The sequence below is a fragment of the Vipera ursinii genome (genome assembly GCF_947247035.1).
Source record: "Vipera ursinii genome assembly, chromosome: 6".
In the NCBI taxonomy this organism is placed as follows: domain Eukaryota; kingdom Metazoa; phylum Chordata; class Lepidosauria; order Squamata; family Viperidae; genus Vipera; species Vipera ursinii.
The window spans coordinates 48,533,021-48,551,570 of NC_139515.1; the positions used below are offsets into that span (position 1 = coordinate 48,533,021).

At 36.0% G+C, this 18,550-nt stretch overlaps 1 protein-coding gene across 3 annotated transcripts in view; it reads right to left on the reverse strand.

The window, feature by feature from the left end:
• PPP1R12A (protein phosphatase 1 regulatory subunit 12A) overlaps positions 1-18,550 on the reverse strand; it is a 119,312-nt gene that overhangs the window by 69,535 nt on the left and 31,227 nt on the right. For all 3 annotated transcript variants that reach the window (XM_083365127.1, XM_083365126.1, XM_083365125.1), the window contains exon 2: positions 11,766-11,896. In XM_083365127.1, coding sequence (XP_083221253.1) covers positions 11,766-11,896 — 131 coding nt within the window. The remainder of the gene's footprint in view (positions 1-11,765; positions 11,897-18,550) is intronic.

Genomic DNA, 18,550 nt, shown 5'->3' on the forward strand with positions numbered 1-18,550 from the left:
CTCAGAGTCCTATTTCACAATCACTTAAATATGAGCCAGCAGTGTGCTGCAGCTGCCAAAAAAGCCAACACAGTGCTAGGCTGCATTAACAGAGGCATAGAATCAAGATCATGTGAAGCGTTAATACCACTTTACAATGTCCTGGTAAGGCCACATTTGGAATACTGCATCCAGTTTTGTTCACCACAATTTAAAAAAGACTCTGTTGAGACTCTGGAAAGAGTACAGAGAAGAGCAACAAAGATGATTAGGGGACTGGAGGCTAAAACATATAAGGAACGGTTGCTGGAATTGGTTGCTAGTTTAATGAAGAGAAGGGTGAGGGGTGACATGATAGCAGTGTTCCAATATCTCAGGGGCTGCCACAAAGAAGAGGGAGTCAAGCTATTCTCCAAAGCACCTGAAAGCAAGACAAGAAGCAATGGATGGAAACTAACCAAACAGAGAAGCAATCTGGAACTAAGGAGAAATTTCCTGACAGTTAGAACAATTAATCAGTGGAACAACTTGCCTCCAGAAGCTGTGAATGCTCCAACACTGGAGGTTTTTAAGAAGAGACTGGACCACTATTTGTCTGAAATGGTATAGGGTTTCCTGCCTGAATAGGGGGCTGGACTAGAAGACCTCCAAGGTCCCTTCCAATTCTATTATTATTGTTTTTATTATTATTATTATTATTATTATTATTATTATTATTATTATTATTATCATCATCATCATCATCATCATTATTAGTTGTTGTTGTTGTTGATGATGATGATGATGTACTTTTCTCATGCGACACAGAAAATTCAGGTGCTGCTGTGCCTGCTTCACTAATGTCTTCCTGTTGAGCGACCAAGCCAGTCTACTTGTTAACTGCACACCCAGGAATTTGATGATGCTGGAAACCATTTCCACAGGTGAATCATTAATGCATAGAGGAGTGTGGCAGTGACTGCCTTTACTGAAATCAACAATGATCTCTTTGGTTTTCCCAATGTTTAAAACTAGGCTGTTTTTCCTATACAAGTTCACCAAACCCTCAACCTCCTTGTGGTAAGGACCCTCATTGTCGTCATGAATAAGGCCTACTACTGACTGGTAGCACACCTAGCACAACAGTCAATGGGTGAACAGGGTGAGGAGAACCTGTACTCAAGAAAATGGTGTTAGAAATACTTGTTCCAACTCGCACATACTGAGGCCTGTTAGCAAGAAAATCAAGAATCCAGTTGTATAAAGGAGTGTTTAAGCCTAAGAGACCCAGTTTGTCTATTAGATGCTGGGAAATGACTGTATTAAATGCTGAACTGAAGTCGACAAACAATAAAAGCACATGAGTATTTCTTTCCTCTAAGTGTTTCAAGCTCAGATGGAGAATAGAAGAAATAGCATCCTCTGTGGAGCGATTTGGTCAGTAAGCAAATTGAAGCAGATCAAATGTTTGTGGGAGGATAGATACAATAATTTCCTTTATCAGCCTCTCAAAGCAATTCATAATGATGGATGTCAGTGCAACTGGATGGTAATTACTGAGACCAGTAATTGTGGACTTTTTTTTGCACTGGCAAAATGATGGCAGTCTTAAACAAATGGGACCACTGCCTGCTGCAATGAGAGATTAAAAATATCTGTAAGAACGTTAAGGCAGGTCATCAGCACATTTCCTAAGCACCTGCTCAGGGATGTTATCTGGGCCTGCTGCCTTCCGAATGTTACCTTTCTGCAGTGTTTTCTGGACAGAAGTAATAACAAGGCTAAGCACTTGCTTGTCCGGATAGGGCACAACTACCCTAGCAGGGATGCTATTTGATGCCTCAAATCTTCCTAAAAAATGTATTCAGATCGTTTAGGAAGACTGTGTCGTCCTTGCATCTTATAATTTGTAATGGCCTGGATTCCTTGCCACATGCTCCTGGTGTTTGTTGGGTCCCAAAAAAAGTTCTGAATTTTCTGACAATGGGCTTGCTTTGCATCTTTTATGGCACTTTTCAAATTAGCTCTGACTGTCCTAAGTGCCAGCATAGGGCCGGATTTAAAAGCCACATTCTGTGCTTTCAGCATCTTGCGGACCTCATAAGTCAGCCATGGTTTTTCATTTGCCCTCACAATGCTTTTAAGGACACAGACATCCTCTATGCACTTTTGTATATATGCAGACACCATGGTGGCTATCTGAATGTTTAACTGCCATGCACTCTTGCTTAAGTTCTACCAGTGTTTTTTCTAAGCCTAAAGTAAGTAGGGCTGTTAAAAGTCTAAACTTCGATCCTGGGGGGGAAAAATTATGAGGCAAAATTGCTTTATAATAGTAAAAATTATGGAGTAAATATTTAAGAAGGTCTCTTTCCATTGCTCTGTACAGTACTTTTTAGAGTTCTTCTAAAATTTAAATTTAAAACAAAACATTACAATCTGATGCAGAAAGTGACACGTTTCCAACTTCTCTGATTCTGCTCAGTTATCTTTTTCCCCCATTTGCTATTTTATTTATTAAATTATTATGCCACTTCTATCACTGATAAAGTAACTCTGGGTGACTTACAAACAGTAAAAAAAATTATACAAACAATTATAATCTTAAAAAGTATATTAAAAAACTAGACATAAGAAGATGAACGGCATGGGGATGAGATCTTCTTATTCCATCAACTACTGTGTTTCCCCAAAAATGAGACCCAATATTTTTTTTTTTTTGCCTCCAAAAGAGGCACCAGATCTTATTTTCAGCGGATGTCTTTTCCACAGTCTCACCTCGCAGTGGCGATGGTACTGACAGCCCCATCCGGCCAGTCCACTTCTTCTGCAGCCAAAGGAAATGCCTCTGCAGCTGAGAATGCAGCTCTGGCCTGCATTTTGCCATCAGAGGCCTTCCAGAGCTGCATTCTCAGCTACAGAGGCATTTCCTTTGGCTGCAGAAGAAGTGTGCTGGCAAGGCTAGGCAGATGTCAATTCATGGAGTCTGGATGCAACAGTAAGCGGGTGCAGGGCATGTGGGGCATCTCCACCCCACCCCAGCTTGATTTTTAGGTGTGTGCCTTGCCCCCAAACTAGGGCTCATTTTGGGGGTAGGGCTTATAATAGGCCCACCCTCTGAAATCAAGCTAGGGCTTATTTTGGGGGTAGGTTTTACTTTCGGGGAAACAAGATACCTCCAGCAATTAGAACCCCCACTTCTTCCTCCTAGAAGATTAAACTAGTCTGAATTGAGCTAAACTGGGTTGTTTTCTCAACTACCGGATCAGTTTCAAAACCTAGATTTATGGGTAGTGTAATACTGACACTTTAAATTCTGACCAAAAACATATATTGTGTTAATCTTGTATGTGCAGACAAGTGAAGGCAATGTTTAATTTTTCCAAGAAACTTCTAAAGAGCCTATTAAGATTATTTTTTCTAGATTATTTTTTAAAGAAATTTGTATAGACAGTTGTTAGGTTAAAAATGGAAAAACAATTTGCATCAGATTATAGCATTAGTTTGTGTTTTATTAGATAACAAAAATATGTAAAAGCCATCTAATGTGAATACTCATATTAAAGATAAATACACAATTAAAAATTAATGCAAATATTAAAAAGTAAAATGTAATTCAACCAACACTCATTAAAATAATTCACAGTTAAAGAAGCATACTGTGGATTGTACATTGTCCAGGAATTTGCTTCAGAATGTCACCAATGTTGTTTGCATAAGAATAGAAGTACTGAGTGCCCTTTATTCCTCACTGCTAATATATAATAAGGGGACATTACTTCTAGTAGCTTGCTAAATGTATTTCATTATTTTCTGAAAGACTAAGCATAAATACTAAATAAGATTCAAGCACTAGGATTCCTCTCCCCCAAAACAAATCAATGAATATTTATGTCACTTCTTCACTGACCTGGAACTTGCTTTCTGCTTCTTCTAAAATTTCCTCTCCATACAGTATCCATGTCTTATCACTAGCCATCATCTCATCAGAAATAATCACTATGTTTGATGTTTCTGAGTGCTAAGAATTTTTCCCATGCATGATTTTTCCCACTCACTGCTGAGAGGAGAAAAGGAGAACAGACTGCATTGCTCCTTAACATGCAGAGAGTTGGAAACTCTGCATTTTCTTTCTCCCTTGACATTTCAAGAGAAACTGGCTTAAAATCGGGAGCCTAATAGGAAGCAATTGTTCTAATTGTTCCCAACATTATTTAATCCAGCAGAGATGTGTGCATTTGTGCATAATCTAGTGTCACACAAAACTCATGATGCCTAGTTTTTAAATTAAATAAATCCAAGGTTTTTCAGTATAGTACAAACCCAACTCATTAAATTCACCAATATAGTCTTAATTTTGAAACAAACGTGAAGCTTCATGTACTAAACTAGTATTTTGTCAAAGTCCAGACCAAAAATCATTCCCAGTCAAAATGATAAATAAAATGATTGCACAATAGACAGACAGCATATTAAAAGTTACATTTTAAGTTAAATTAAAAATATTTATCCCTAGAGATCCTAAATTAAGACTGAGTCATCAAAAATTGTATTTAGGACATTTTGGACTACTCAAAAGAATGCATTTGAAAGGATGGACATGAGATTTTCTATATTGCAAATGCAGGTTTGAGCCATATGATCATTTTATATCTTCTTATAATATGTTAATATATGTAAACGTGTATGGAAAATTAATTAAATGTAAAGATTTGGATTTGATGTTGAATTGTATACCATAGGTTTGGAATCTGCTAATCAGGAATTTGGTTGTATCAAACAAGGGTAATCATACTGAGAAATTGGAAAAATTGTTAAGGAATGGTTGTCAGAAATATGTGAATTATCTTTTTTGGAAAAGGTGATATTTTCTTACTAACAAGGGATGCTAATAATATATGTTACTATGGAAGTTATTTTGTAATATTTCACAATAATATTTTATCTGATTTTATTATATTAGTGCATCTACCAGTGACTTTTGAAATTATATAACTTTTTTTTTGCTCCATTTTCTTAGTTTTTTGTAGGGGATGCTAATTTCTTTTGTTTTTGTTTGTATGGTTTTTGTTTTCTATAAGTTTAAAGGCTGCTCTGATAATTGTGTATGCTAAATATTTTTTAAAATCCCCAAAAATCTGTGCAACACACATCTTTTATACTTTCTCGCCTGCTTTAGAAACTTCAATTGTTGCCTTTCCTTCCATTACCACTGTACTGTACTAAGCAGTTCCAAGGACAGGAAAAATTGTGCTAAAGATATAAAACCAGCATAAAATACATCCAGTGCCTCTGAAAATCTGAGGGAAGAGAGGGCACTACAGGCTTTGGGAGGAGATGATAGGTCATATCCCACTAGGTCTGGTTAGTCCATTACAGGGGGGGAAAAAACCATGGGCATGGGTCAGAATACTGACCATGGTGGCCACAGCTAGAAAAAAGGGTTAATATTGGAATATCAGTGGGTAGACAAACTGGTGGGATTCACTTTGGCAACAGGTAAATTCATAATAAACAGGCTCATAGGCAACATGGTAAGGCTAAAGGGAGTGACATGTACCAGTTTTGCCCTATTTCTGTAAAAATCTCTCCAAGTTTGCTTTCTTTTGGCCAAAGTCCAGAACTGAAACATTCAACATGCTGTCGTGGCTGAACTGCAGCTTATCCAAACCAGTTAAGCATAACTTCTAAAATGAGATGTCTTGTTTCAGTTTAGAAATAAAACACATTTTTTAATTTCCTGCACACCTAAAAAATAGCATTATAAATTTGAAAAGGAAGATCACCCACTCATATAAGCTTAGGAATTTGAGACTGGTGTTCAACATAAGAAACTGGTGCCACACCTGTCCTAGTGTAATCTTTTTAATTACAAACTCTGCAAAAGAAAAACATTTATAAATATATGCAAAACTGTCTACCTCAACCACAGAAAATGAGTGACTATTCATTTTGTAAAAAAATGGATAATATGGAAGAAATGGAACATTAATCTTAAGTGATTATTGTTATAGGCTCAAACATTTTAAACTTTTCAAAAATCGCCAAGAAAGTCATAAATACACATTTGAAAAGTTCAGTTACATTAGAGTATAAATGAGATGTGTGTCAGAAAACAAGAGATAGTGAAAATGGAAGAGGTAATGAATGAATGTAGATTGAATAGGTAAATGAGCAACTAATATATTAAAATATTGATGTGATTCGGACATAGCAACCGAATGAATGAAAATCCAATTATTAATCAAATTCATAAAGAGTAAATGTTGACAGGAACGGGACGACTAAGAAATTCATAGATAAATGGACCTTGCAATATTCTCAAGCAGAAAGAGTAAGCAGTTTAAACAAAATGGAGTGTAAGAAACTGAATAGATATGGTGGAAGAAAGGATGCTCTTCTCTCTTTTAAGTTATTTTCATACTATAAACTCCTTCTCTGCACTTTCCATAATGTGGCTCATCCTGAAATGGAAGATTATTACAGGTATGTATAATCTGTTGTACAGGCTGTTCCAGGGGAATGTCCAACAAAAACAACTCCTAGATACAAATAGGCTGCCTATTACTAAAAATGGCAGATGGCATTGTTTTTTTCCTCTCAAGGTGATGAAGCGCAATGTTTTCAAGAACCACAGGTGCCCTGTGTTTTTACTATATAGCCTGTTCGGCCATTTTTAATGCCTCCTGAAAGCCCTGCATGGCTTCAACACTTCATCAGCACAAGAACACCATCTACCATTTTTAGTAATAAGCAGTCTATTTGTCAATACAAGTTCCGACTTAAGTACTCCTTGACTTATGACCATTCATTTAGTAACCATTCAAAGTTATAATGGTGCTATAAAAAGTCTGGTCTTTGCACTTGCCACTGTTGTGCCACCCTCAAGGTCATATGATTGCAATTTAGGCACCAGGCAACTGGCTTGCATTTAGGATCAGTTGCAGTGTTTTACAGTAACATGGTCATGACTTGCAAATCATTTTTGGCCAGTTTCCAACAATAAATGCCCATTTGGAAGAATGGAAACTGCAGCATTTGCTTAATGACTACTGTGATTTACTTAACAGTCATCGTAAACATGGTCATAAAACTGAGTCTGACACATTTTACTACCATAGTGACTTATGATGGAAACTCTGGACCAAACTGTAATTATAAGTTGAGGACTACCCATACAAATTCAAGTTAAAGACAGAATTAGGGATTGGAACTCATTCTTAATCTGGGGATTCCTCTACTCAGCAATTCCAAAGAGATAAGCGAGGCAGAGAAGACAAGAAGAATATAACAACATACTGATCATAAAGACAATATGTTACTGAAGAGCAGGTGGCAGCAGGTGGCAACTTGTGCGCCAGTTGCGTCCATTCCTGGACCAGGAGGTCCTGCTTGTGGTCACTAATGCCTGCCCCACACACTCAGACAGAGTAGGCATACTCCAGGGTTCTCCTCCTAAGTCCTATCATCTTATGAGACATAGGAAACATGACTTTTCTGTATTTGCCCCTACTCGCTGGAATGATCTCCTAATATATGACAGGCCCCAATTCTCCTTGCCTTTAAGACAGCAGTCCCCAACCTTTATGGCTTGGTGGCCCAGCAGGGGGAGAAGAAGGGAACCAGCCCACTGCTTGCGCAAGTTGAACACCAGTCAGCCACTCCTTCGGCCTGGTTCCAAATGGCCCACAGCCCGATAGTGAGCCATGGCCCACTTGTTGGAGACCCGTTTTAAGAAACCCCTTAAGATCTGGCTTTTTTCCCAGACTGTAGAGGCTGTTAGTGTGAGCCCCCGCCAGGTTGTTTTGTTATGTGCTTCACTGCCATTTTACATTTTATTTTATTGTTTTAACCCTTCAGTCATGTCCAATTCTTGGTGACTTCATAGGCAAGTGCTCTCCATGTTGCATTGAAAGAAGCTGTGCTAGACAGGGTAGCATGGAAAGCACTTGCCTATAAAGTAATCAAGAGTGAGCCATGACTGAATAGTTAAAGAAACAATCACTTATATACAGGTTTTTGGTGTTAATTTCCTTTTATTAATTTATTGTCTATTTATGATGTATGCCACATAGAATTGCAAGACCACCTGCTGCCATTGTCAACCTCCCATGCCCAGTTCGCTCCCACAGGGTCGGCCTACTCAGAGTTCCGTCGGTTAAGCAATGTCAGCTGGCGACCCCTAGGGGGAGAGCCTTCTCTGTGGGCACACCGACCCTCTGGAATGAGTTGCCTCCGGAGCTGCGGATGGTCCCCAACCTTCGGTCCTTTTGCCGTGACCTGAAGACATGGATGTTTCAACAATCGGGCCTGGACTGACTATGGCTTTAAATTTGGTTTTATGGGGTTAAGTTACTATGTATTGAACATATCTACTGTTTAATTCTTTTTTAGTTTTTATTGTTGTGAGCCGCCCTGAGTCCTTAGGGAGAAGGGCGGCATATAAATATAATATATCAAATCAAATCAAATCAAAATCAATTACGCAGTCTGAGTTGGGTGGCCTTATAAATCTTGAAATAAATACTGTAAAAATAAATAAACATATCATATAACAATTTAAACAAAAATCTTCAAGTGATCATTCTTGAACTTAGAAGACATATCAGCAAACTTACATAAAAATAACTTTATCCACACACCATCTTTACTGGACAAAAAAGTTTAGTTCAGTGTATGTAAACACTCAAGCAATATATAACATTGCAAAATAAGCCTGCTGATCCCTTTTATTTCCAATGCTGTTGAACAAATACCATCTTTATAATCTTTCTCTAAAACAACTCCTTCCTTCTAATTGTTACGGTACATATTTAGACATAATCTAAGTATATGGTTGAATTGAGTGAATCTATTTCTGTCCTGGGCATCCCAAACTTCTCCTACATCACATATTTATAACAGATGATAAAGGGACAGTAAGACTAGACAGGACCCTTGAAAATACCTATTTGGAAATCTGGCTCATGAGCCAAGATCCCCCCACTTCATCGAATACTTCCAGCACCATTAAAAAGCATTCTTATGGACATTTATTTCAAGCCTCAGTTGGAAGAAAGTGTATAGAAAATAATAAGGTAATAAGGCTAGCCAAAACTGAATAAAACTAGTAAGTAAAACAGAAGTTATTATGTCTTACCAGATAAATCAAGCTGAGGAATTTAACATTTCAAGGCCTTAAAAAACATTTCTATACCATGACAGAAATGCAACAGAAAGGGAACCTATTTCCTATAGAGTTCCTTTATCACTAACTAGAGACACAAAGTTTCCAGAAATTTTTAACCATTATGAAATGCTTTAAATCTCTGATGATGTTACTGATGCAAGGAAACAAGAAGTTCAGAGAATACCCAAGGACCCTTTATTTCATTCCTGAGCTACAAATATTCTCTTCTATTGATTTTAAATCTCTGGTTATGAACTGTGAAAACATCTCACCAAAAATAACTATTTTATGCATCTGTAAAATACAAAACACTGATATGAAGGCTTTGAAGGAATTTCTTTCATTATTCTTTGTCCCTACTAGACTATCAAACATTGGAAGATTATAAAATTAATGTCAACCATGGTAACATAACCTCAGAGTGGTCCTATTATTTTGTATTTATATTTTTTTGTATTTTTCCAAGCAATATTCTCCAGTGCACAAGTAACAGACATATTTTCAACTGTCAATATATATATATAAATCTAAATCTTTCTGGAAAAGTACCCAACATGAACGAATACTCAGTAATTAGTATTGAATGTTTAGTTTTAATTCATTAAAATTGGCATTTAAGTAACATATAACCATTTGAAATTAATCAAGTTTGACTGATAAGAAAAAGTTTCTCATATTAGATCCCTACCTACATCTTTCTCCAGATAACCTCCTATCCATGTTTAAAATTGTTTGTCTTGACTATCCTTTAAAATATTGATAACATCCTTAAAAGATATAATAATTATTCAAACATGGTCTGTCCAAAACACAAGTGCAGAATTAGGGTGCAAGAGTGGTAAGAAAACTTCAACCATTTAATACCAAATTCATAAAGGATAGGATTTCATCACATTCTCCATGCTAAAGTTTCAAAGAAGGAAAACTGAACACATGCTTCCCCATTTCTCATAAATTCTAGAAACGCTTTCAAGAGAGATGGGATTTTCCCATGCAATTCCTGTTGTCAACAAATGTCAATGTATCAGTGTCATATTTTATTTCCCACCCAAGGTGAACAAAAATTATTTACTTGCATAAAAAATCCTAAATCAGTTTTAGGACTCAGGGCGGTGTACAGTGCAATAAATATTAAAATACAAAATACAAAAGTTAAAAAACAATTAAATAATTATGCCCAATATATACAGTAGTTAAAACCATATTAAAACCCACCCCCAAACCCATCAGACCAGGCCGGCTTGCAAATGAACTGATCTATATATTTTACTCATATTCAAACTAAATGAAACTATAATATGGTATTCATTCACTCAATTACAGCAATAGTTTATAATACATACGTTAATTGAAACATGGCATTAAACCAGTTAAAGAGCTTTATTCTCTTTTATCAAGCAGCATGAAATAAATACAGATAGTCGTCAACTTACAACCACAATTAGGACTGGAACTAAGCAAGGCAAGTGAGTCATACCCAATTCTATGGCCTTTCTGCCACAGTTGTTATGTGAACCATGGTCATTAAACAAATCTGCCTTCCCTCATTGACTTTGGTTGTCATGAACCAGCTGGGAAGACTGCAAATGGCAATAATGTGACCCTAAGATGTTGCACTCAAATTTGGATTATATGATTGCAGGGACACTGTGATAGACACAAGTGTAAAGACTGGTTGGAAGTCACTTTTTTCAGCACCATCTTAACCTCAAACAGTTGCTAAATTAATGGTTGTAAGTACAGAGCTATTTATATCACCAAAACCAAATCAAGAAATGAGAACAGCCCCAAGTCCAACTGTTTTAATCAAAATAAATATTATGGGCCTATTTCAAAATAATAATTGGGAAAAGAAATAATTTAGATTAGAATATTTTTATCTGTAAGTTTCAATATTTTCCACTGCAGCTAAACTTTCCAGCTGCTAAAATGCCACCCTTATAAATATGCTTGCTCAAATAGTTATTCTGAAACATGAAGTAGAGAATGAAAAAGAAAACTGCTAGGATCAATTCCTTTTAAGGACAAACAGGTTCTTAGTTTACTGTATGAAATGTAAGAGGCCAGGTGCTTAGAAACTTTGTCTTTCTCAATCCATTATTCTTCTTCACATGGATAGCCAATGTAACACAGCATAGAAGCTTACACTTTGTGCAAAGCTATTTCAGACCCCACATTCCTTGTCTGTCCAATAGCTTCTTCCTTAAATCTACTTATAATCAGATTCCATTCATATAAGAATAAATAGCAGTACTTTAGTGTATAAGAGAAAACAAACAGCATAAAATTCATTTCTATAATACAAAATTCCTCAGGTATAGGAAACTATTGTATCTGGTTATTCATTGCAAACATAGAAATATAAATTTTCAGTTGTACTTTTTATTTCTATGGCCAGGGGAGGGGGGGAAATGCTTTGTTTTCTTGCTATAAAGACCCAAATTTTCATACCTGACAGATTGCTGGGAGCATTTTTTGTGTTAACTCTTAACTGGCATTCGCTAAGCACATTGATTTGTGCTTCTTAGATTGTAAGCCGCCCTGAGTCTTCGGAGAAGGGCGGGATATAAATGGGATTAAAGAAAAAAGCCCACCAGACATTTGGAAAGTTATATCAAATAAAGATGAACTTTCTTACTCTGCTATATCAAGATATCCACAAGAAGCAGCCGCATGTAGAGGTATCCAGCCTTCATTGTCAGGTTGATTAATGCTGGCTCCGTTTTCCACAAGAAATTTCACCATATCTACGTTATCATCTATGCAAGCCTATAAACAGAGAAAAAATGTTACAAGTTGTACAAGAGATTTGCCAAATATCGCTCTAAAAACACAGAAAAATGAGTTTTGTCTATCGCTAAAGAAGCAAAATAATCTTCATGCATATTGATGCACGATACATGAATTCATCTATGCTTCCTTTATTTGTTCTGATTCTTTTTAAAAAAAGGCCTTGCTAGTTCCAGTTCAGTTTGAAACCTGCCACTTTTATTTTTATATGTAATTGACTGGTAATTTCTGTTAACTGAATAGCAACTTTAGAAATTTAAAATATTCTGGGAAAAGTCTCCACTTTGTAATTCTCAGTCAACCAGGTCATGGTTGTCCCAAAGGTGCTTTCTCAAGAGGCAACTGGACTTTCTTCTTTTTCTCTGAAGACATTTCACTTCCAAGAAGCTCTTCAACTGTGACTGGTTGGTGGGGAATGGAAGGATTTATATTCCTTGCAGACAGCTGGCCATTTGCATTCTTTTAGAGAGTCGTTGAGGCCACTTGGAAGTTTATAGGTGTCCTCAGGGTCACCTGAGTAGTGCAAATGGGTGTGGAGCCTTCTTGGAACTGCTGAAAGGACTGTGTTGTGGAGCTGTGATTTCTGCAGGACATTTTCTGCAGGATATTTCCTGCTCGGTGTCACTTCACTGTTGAACATAGACGCAGGCTGCTGAGGATGAGTCAGTGTTGTCTCCATCTCAAACAGAAGCGGAAATGATAGACTACAGGAACACAGCAGAAAACACAGCTCCACAAGCAGTTCCAAGAAGGCTCCACACCCATTTGCACTACTCAGATGATCCTGAGGACACATAAAAACATCCAAGTGGTCTCAATGACTCTCTAGAAGAATGCAAATGACCAGCTGTCTGCAAGGGATATAAATCCAGTCAGAGGTGAAGAAGCTTCTCCAACAATAGCTGCATGTTCCAGCTTCTAGTGTTGGCAGTTTCACTGTGTACTGTGAAATGCACTGAGATAGACAGGTAAATCCAGTCAGAGTTGAAGAAGCTTCTTGGATGAGAAGTGAAATATCTTCAAAGAAAAACAAGAAAGTCCAGTTGCCTCCACTTTGTAATACACATGAGAGAATAAGATTAAATTATCTAAATCTAGACATGAATAAGCTTTATTCAAATAATCTATCCATTATATCTTTTCTCCTAGTATTCTTCACTCTTTTGACAAGTCGGCAAGAAACAAAAAACCAGATTGTATAACTAATTTTTATTTTTATTTATTTATTTATTAAGTTCACAAAACCCCATCTCGCTATCTAAGTGACTCTGGGCGATCTACCGATTTTAAAAGAAAGATGTTTAGATTTAAGCCATCATTGAGTAAGAGAAAGCAACACATACTAAAGGACACCATACCAAACTAGTGGCACCCGAGTAAAATAATATATCTGTGTTCTGAGTCAAGATTCCTTCAGGGAATTTAAATCAAATTTAAATTTTAAAATTTAATAAAATAACTTAACCAGCTTTTAAATTCGAATTAGATAATATAAGATGTTGTTGTGTCTTATCTTAAAATTTCATCTCTTCAAACCTTCTACATATGCACCACTGTATTCAGCAAATTCTGAAATTCTATTTTACTTCCCTCCCCCTTTATTATATAAAGATCAACAAGATGAGTGTTTGGCAAGTCCTTCATCCTATTTTTAAATTGCTCCAACTCTAAAAAGATTTCCAGCTTTCATTGGATTTGGCATTTTTATTTTTTGTAAAACAAAACTAATATTTTTGTAGATTTCAATAAAGATATTTAAATATTTAAATGTGAGGAGTCTGTGCCCAGATTCTGGCCAACACAATTCTCCAACAATAGCTGCATGTTCCAACTTCTAGTGTTGGCATTTTCACTGTGTACTATGAAATGCACTGAGATAGACAGATAAACATGCAAGCAGGCAGACACAAACTTCACAAAGGAATTCTTTAAAGTAAAAGACTTGTGGCTATCAAAATCAGTGCCTGCAAAATACATAGCTTAAAAACACACTAAATGAAATTATTCGTTCTTTAGCCTTTCAGTTAAAGTTAAAGTAGGTATCCAACAATGTTGTACATTAAACTGTTATCTTCTTATCGTAATGTGTTCAGGACCACCAAAAATTGCCTAAATTAGTGGCACATAATGAATCATTGTCTCTAACATTCTCAATGCTTGATTTAGGGAATGAACAATTCTTTTGAAATAATGACAAAAACTTCTTGTGAAGAAAATGACAAACTTTATACAATTAATTTACTCAGAGAAAAAAGGCATCAATTTTTGCAATTGTGCACCCAGAGTTCATTTTGATAGATGGGCAACTATTTAAATGTGCTTAATAAATATTTCATGTTTATTGCTGACCTTTATTAAAATCATTAAGTTACAGTTTAAAAATTAAGTCATAAGTAAGTCACAAGTTTCCTTGCCTTTAAACCATCAATTCAAGATTCAAACTAAATAATTTTTAATAACCATAGTTAAGAATCCATGATTTGAATTTCACACAACTGACAAGTAATTAGTTTCCCTAATTTTGTTTTCCATTTGTTTGCTTTAAAAGTCTGTAAACATACTTTTGTCATCCTAGCCCAGGAACTCAGCTTATAACAACACCTAGCCTTGCAAATCTAAATATTCAAATCTCATTTCAAACACAACTTTTTGGTTTATTTGGATAGTGAAAAACCATGAAGTAATTCTAATCATATCATATCACAAGCATGATTATATGATGTTCAAATTAAGTTTAGACATGAGGTATTCTGTACATGTAGTCCTCCACTTACAACCATTTATTTAGTGACCACTTGAAGCTACAAAGGCACTGAAAAGTATCATGTGATCAAAACTCGGACACTTGGCAATTGGCATGTATTTATGAGGGATGCAGTGTCTCAGTGTCATGTGATCACTTTTTGCAAATTTCTGATAAGCAAAGTCATTGAGGAAGCCAGATTCACTTAACAATCATGTTACTAACTTAACAACTGCAGGGATTCACTTAACCATTGTGGCAAGAATGGCCATAAAATGGGGGAAACTTCACTTAACAACTATCTTGCTTAGCAACAGAAATTTTCAGTTCAATTATGGTTGTAAGTTAAGGACCACACCTGTATGTACAATTAAAATACCCACAGAAACAAAACCAGCAAAATACTTTTAAAGTGGTACAAAAAACCCCAAGAGATTACATTTATTTAGAATAAAATATACTAATGGCTTTTGCTGTAAAAGGCAACTGAGTAAATATAAAAAATATCCTATTAGAACACTTGAACTTTATTATGGACTTGATCAGTCACTTTAATTGAAGGCAGGTGTGTACAGACTACTATTAAACATCATTTTGAATGTGATTGGTTTATTCTGAGTACAGCCACATCCCTACTTATAAGAGGTTGTGCGCACTTATACAGCCACATTATTGTTTTGTTTTTATTGTTATTTTACACTTAAAAGATTTCAACTGAAAAAATAATTGAATTGTTTTTCAATTGAACTATACACTTATATGTTATGTAAGGTGGGGGAAAAATCTGAAGTGATTTATTTTGGTTTGATTTTTTTATATCTCAAAAAACTAGCATTTTAATAGGGATGTGTAGACATTTTATATCCACTGTAAGCAGAGTATTAACTTTTTCAAGGAAGACAAATTTCATCTTACATTATATTGTATTTCAATCTAGAATCCTGATTTAAAGCAAATCTTACTCAAATTCTGAATACTGTACATCCCACATCAAGTAATATGCTGAGAGTCTAATTTGTTTAATCAACATTGTTTATTTTAAATCCTGAAATACTCTGAAAATAAAACTAAAATTTCTGAAGAGGGGAAGAAGAATGGGAATGCAGGAGTATAATATTTTACTAGGCTCACATAACTCAACTTTCCACTAAGCAATGATTTAGTTCCATATAAATATAAATGGTCATTCAGTTTGCTATTGGCAGACCAAAATCACAAAGTTGGAATTAAGATAATTGGATTAAAAGTCTCCATGCAAAGTGATGTCATTTTCCAAAACCTGGTACTGTGCAACAGGATTATGTATTTAATGTTTATGTGCAATCATAAAATTCTTCTATGTACCTTTATGCCTACATTTTAAATTCTAGAATGCAGAAGATTAGAAAACAGATATTATATGGTTAAAGGCAACTGGAATTTCTCCCTCTTTGGATGGGTGCCTTCAGTTCACTGCAGTGCAAACTAAGTTGACCATATAAGGCTCTGGGATTCCCATGTAAAATGCTCAAATACATTAACTATATATTTGCTAAAACGAAGTTAGTTTCAAATGTCTATTATTAGCAGAAAAATCTGCAGTATAAAAATAGTAATATTAAGTTAAAAATTTCCAATTTAAAGAATATTTGGAAGTGATCAAAGAAGGATAGGGAGCATTAGATTTGAAAATAAAGAAAGACCTGTTTATAATACTGTTAACAGCAGTAGCAGTTTTATCATATTTTGTGTTCCTTCACTGATGTAGAACTATGTTAATTTAAGGCTTTCTACAGTAAGGATAACTATGAAAGAGAGGTCCATACAGCAAAGGAAAAACAGAACTAATCCATTTAATGCGAAGAACAGAGGACCTGAGGCTCTAAGTAATACACATTTCCAGACCCTATTACAATCATTCAATTCAGACCTCGGACACCAAATGCTTAGCAAAGAGAAAGGAGGAGTTTAGATAGGAAAAATCGTGATCTTCCATACCATTTCTTTCAACCTACATACCGTATTTTCCGGCGTATAAGACGACTTTTTAACCCATGAAAATCATCTCAAAAGTTGGGGGGTCGTCTTATATGCCCAGTCGTCTTATACGCCGGAAAATCAGCGAGCCCGGGAAGGCACGCCCTCCCCTCTCACTATGGAGGAAGCAGGGCAGGCTGGCGTCTGGCAGGAGCCAGCAGGGCAGTCCTGCGCACGCACGCGCTCCCTGGCTGCTAAGGAGCACTCCTTAACAGCTGGGGAGCGCGCGCGTGCGCAGGACTGCCCTGCCGGCTCCCGCCAGACGCCAGCCTGCCCTGCTTCCTCCACAGTGAGAGGGGAGGGCGTGCCTTCCCGGGCTCGCTGATTTTCCGGTGTATAAGATGAAAAATCTTGAAAATCATCTCAAAAGTTGGGGGGTCGTCTTATACGCCCAGTCGTCTTATACGCCGGAAAATACGGTATTATCTCTACCACAAGTAAACAGGAATAGAAAAATAGAAAAATTGTCTATCGCTAACTGTTACTGAATCCTTATGTAAATTGTCTCAGAAGTTTCTTAAATTGAGGCAGGAAATTTTAAAGTTGCAATAACTGAGAGTGTAAGCCCATTATACAATGCTCAAAAATTCTGAAGTAAAGAGCACACTGAGTAAATAGAAACTTTAAAAAAATTAATTGCCTTGAACTTTAGAATCCTATATTTTTACTAAACATAATCATAACAAAAATACGTCTCGTGTCCCTTAACAGATGTATTAGGCATGTACAGTGCAACATCACTTCTATTTGTGGAACTTCTACAGTTGAATTGAAAGAGCACTTCAATTTAATGCCTTGACTCAGAAAAGTGAGACACTCCACCTCAAACACCACCAATCAAAGTACTGATACAGGCCACTTCTCTTCAGTGGCTTCTTAACTGGATGTGCTGTTGACTTCTGCAAACATAATTGTATGAGATAAAATTATTTAAAACTTGAAAACAGCTGCTTGAATATGTTTGGTTACACCAAACTATTGACAAGTATCAGAAACTTTGACATTTTATAGAACAACCTCAAAAGACACTGAGATCAAGGCTTCAGTCAAATATTCCTCCAAGACTGCATTCAATTTGTATTTATGTCGTAAGTATACTACATTAGATTCAATGAAAATCTGTTGGGATTTTTCCCCCTACAAGCATCTTAGTTGTGTTAGTCTTTTGCAGCTAAGATGGCCAAGAGTATTGTTCTTCAACAGTAAATAGTTAATAACCACAGAAGCTTTACAGAATGCTATCCCACTTCTTGCTATATTTGATAGTGTGCAAGTTTTAGATTCCATACCACTAACGTAACTGTAGTAGCTTTATGCAGTTAGTTTTATGTATCAAATAGCAAGCTGTAGTTGCAAATGCCCTATATAGTTTGAAATCTCAACCTGTTTATGTTGTCTTAGAATTTCAGTTAATATTTTGTAAAAATGATCCCATGTTTATCATGTTAGTGCAAATGATAAAACAGTGTAAGACACTTTAAAAAAATACGGTAAGAAGTCAGAAATTATATCCAAGACTCCACTAGTTTCACACAGATTACTGTGTGAACCAGGAAATATAGGGATTTTATTTTTCAGTCCCAAAAGATAAAATCTTCAGTGTTGGCAGAGGCAGTGATACATAATGTAGCACAGCAGGATTCAGCAATATCAATACTGAATCTACCACCTACTTGGATGCAGAACTATGAATTCTATAACATCTGTCTATCCAGTTCATTCCATATTCTATCTCTAGAGCTTCTAGATATTTTAATAACTTTTTATATTTTCTGGGTGATGAGCAGTATGAGAGAAAATATAAGTAGTATCACAAAATGGCAGCCATTTATAAAAACTGCCATGATAGACATGATTGTCACAAACAAGTATAG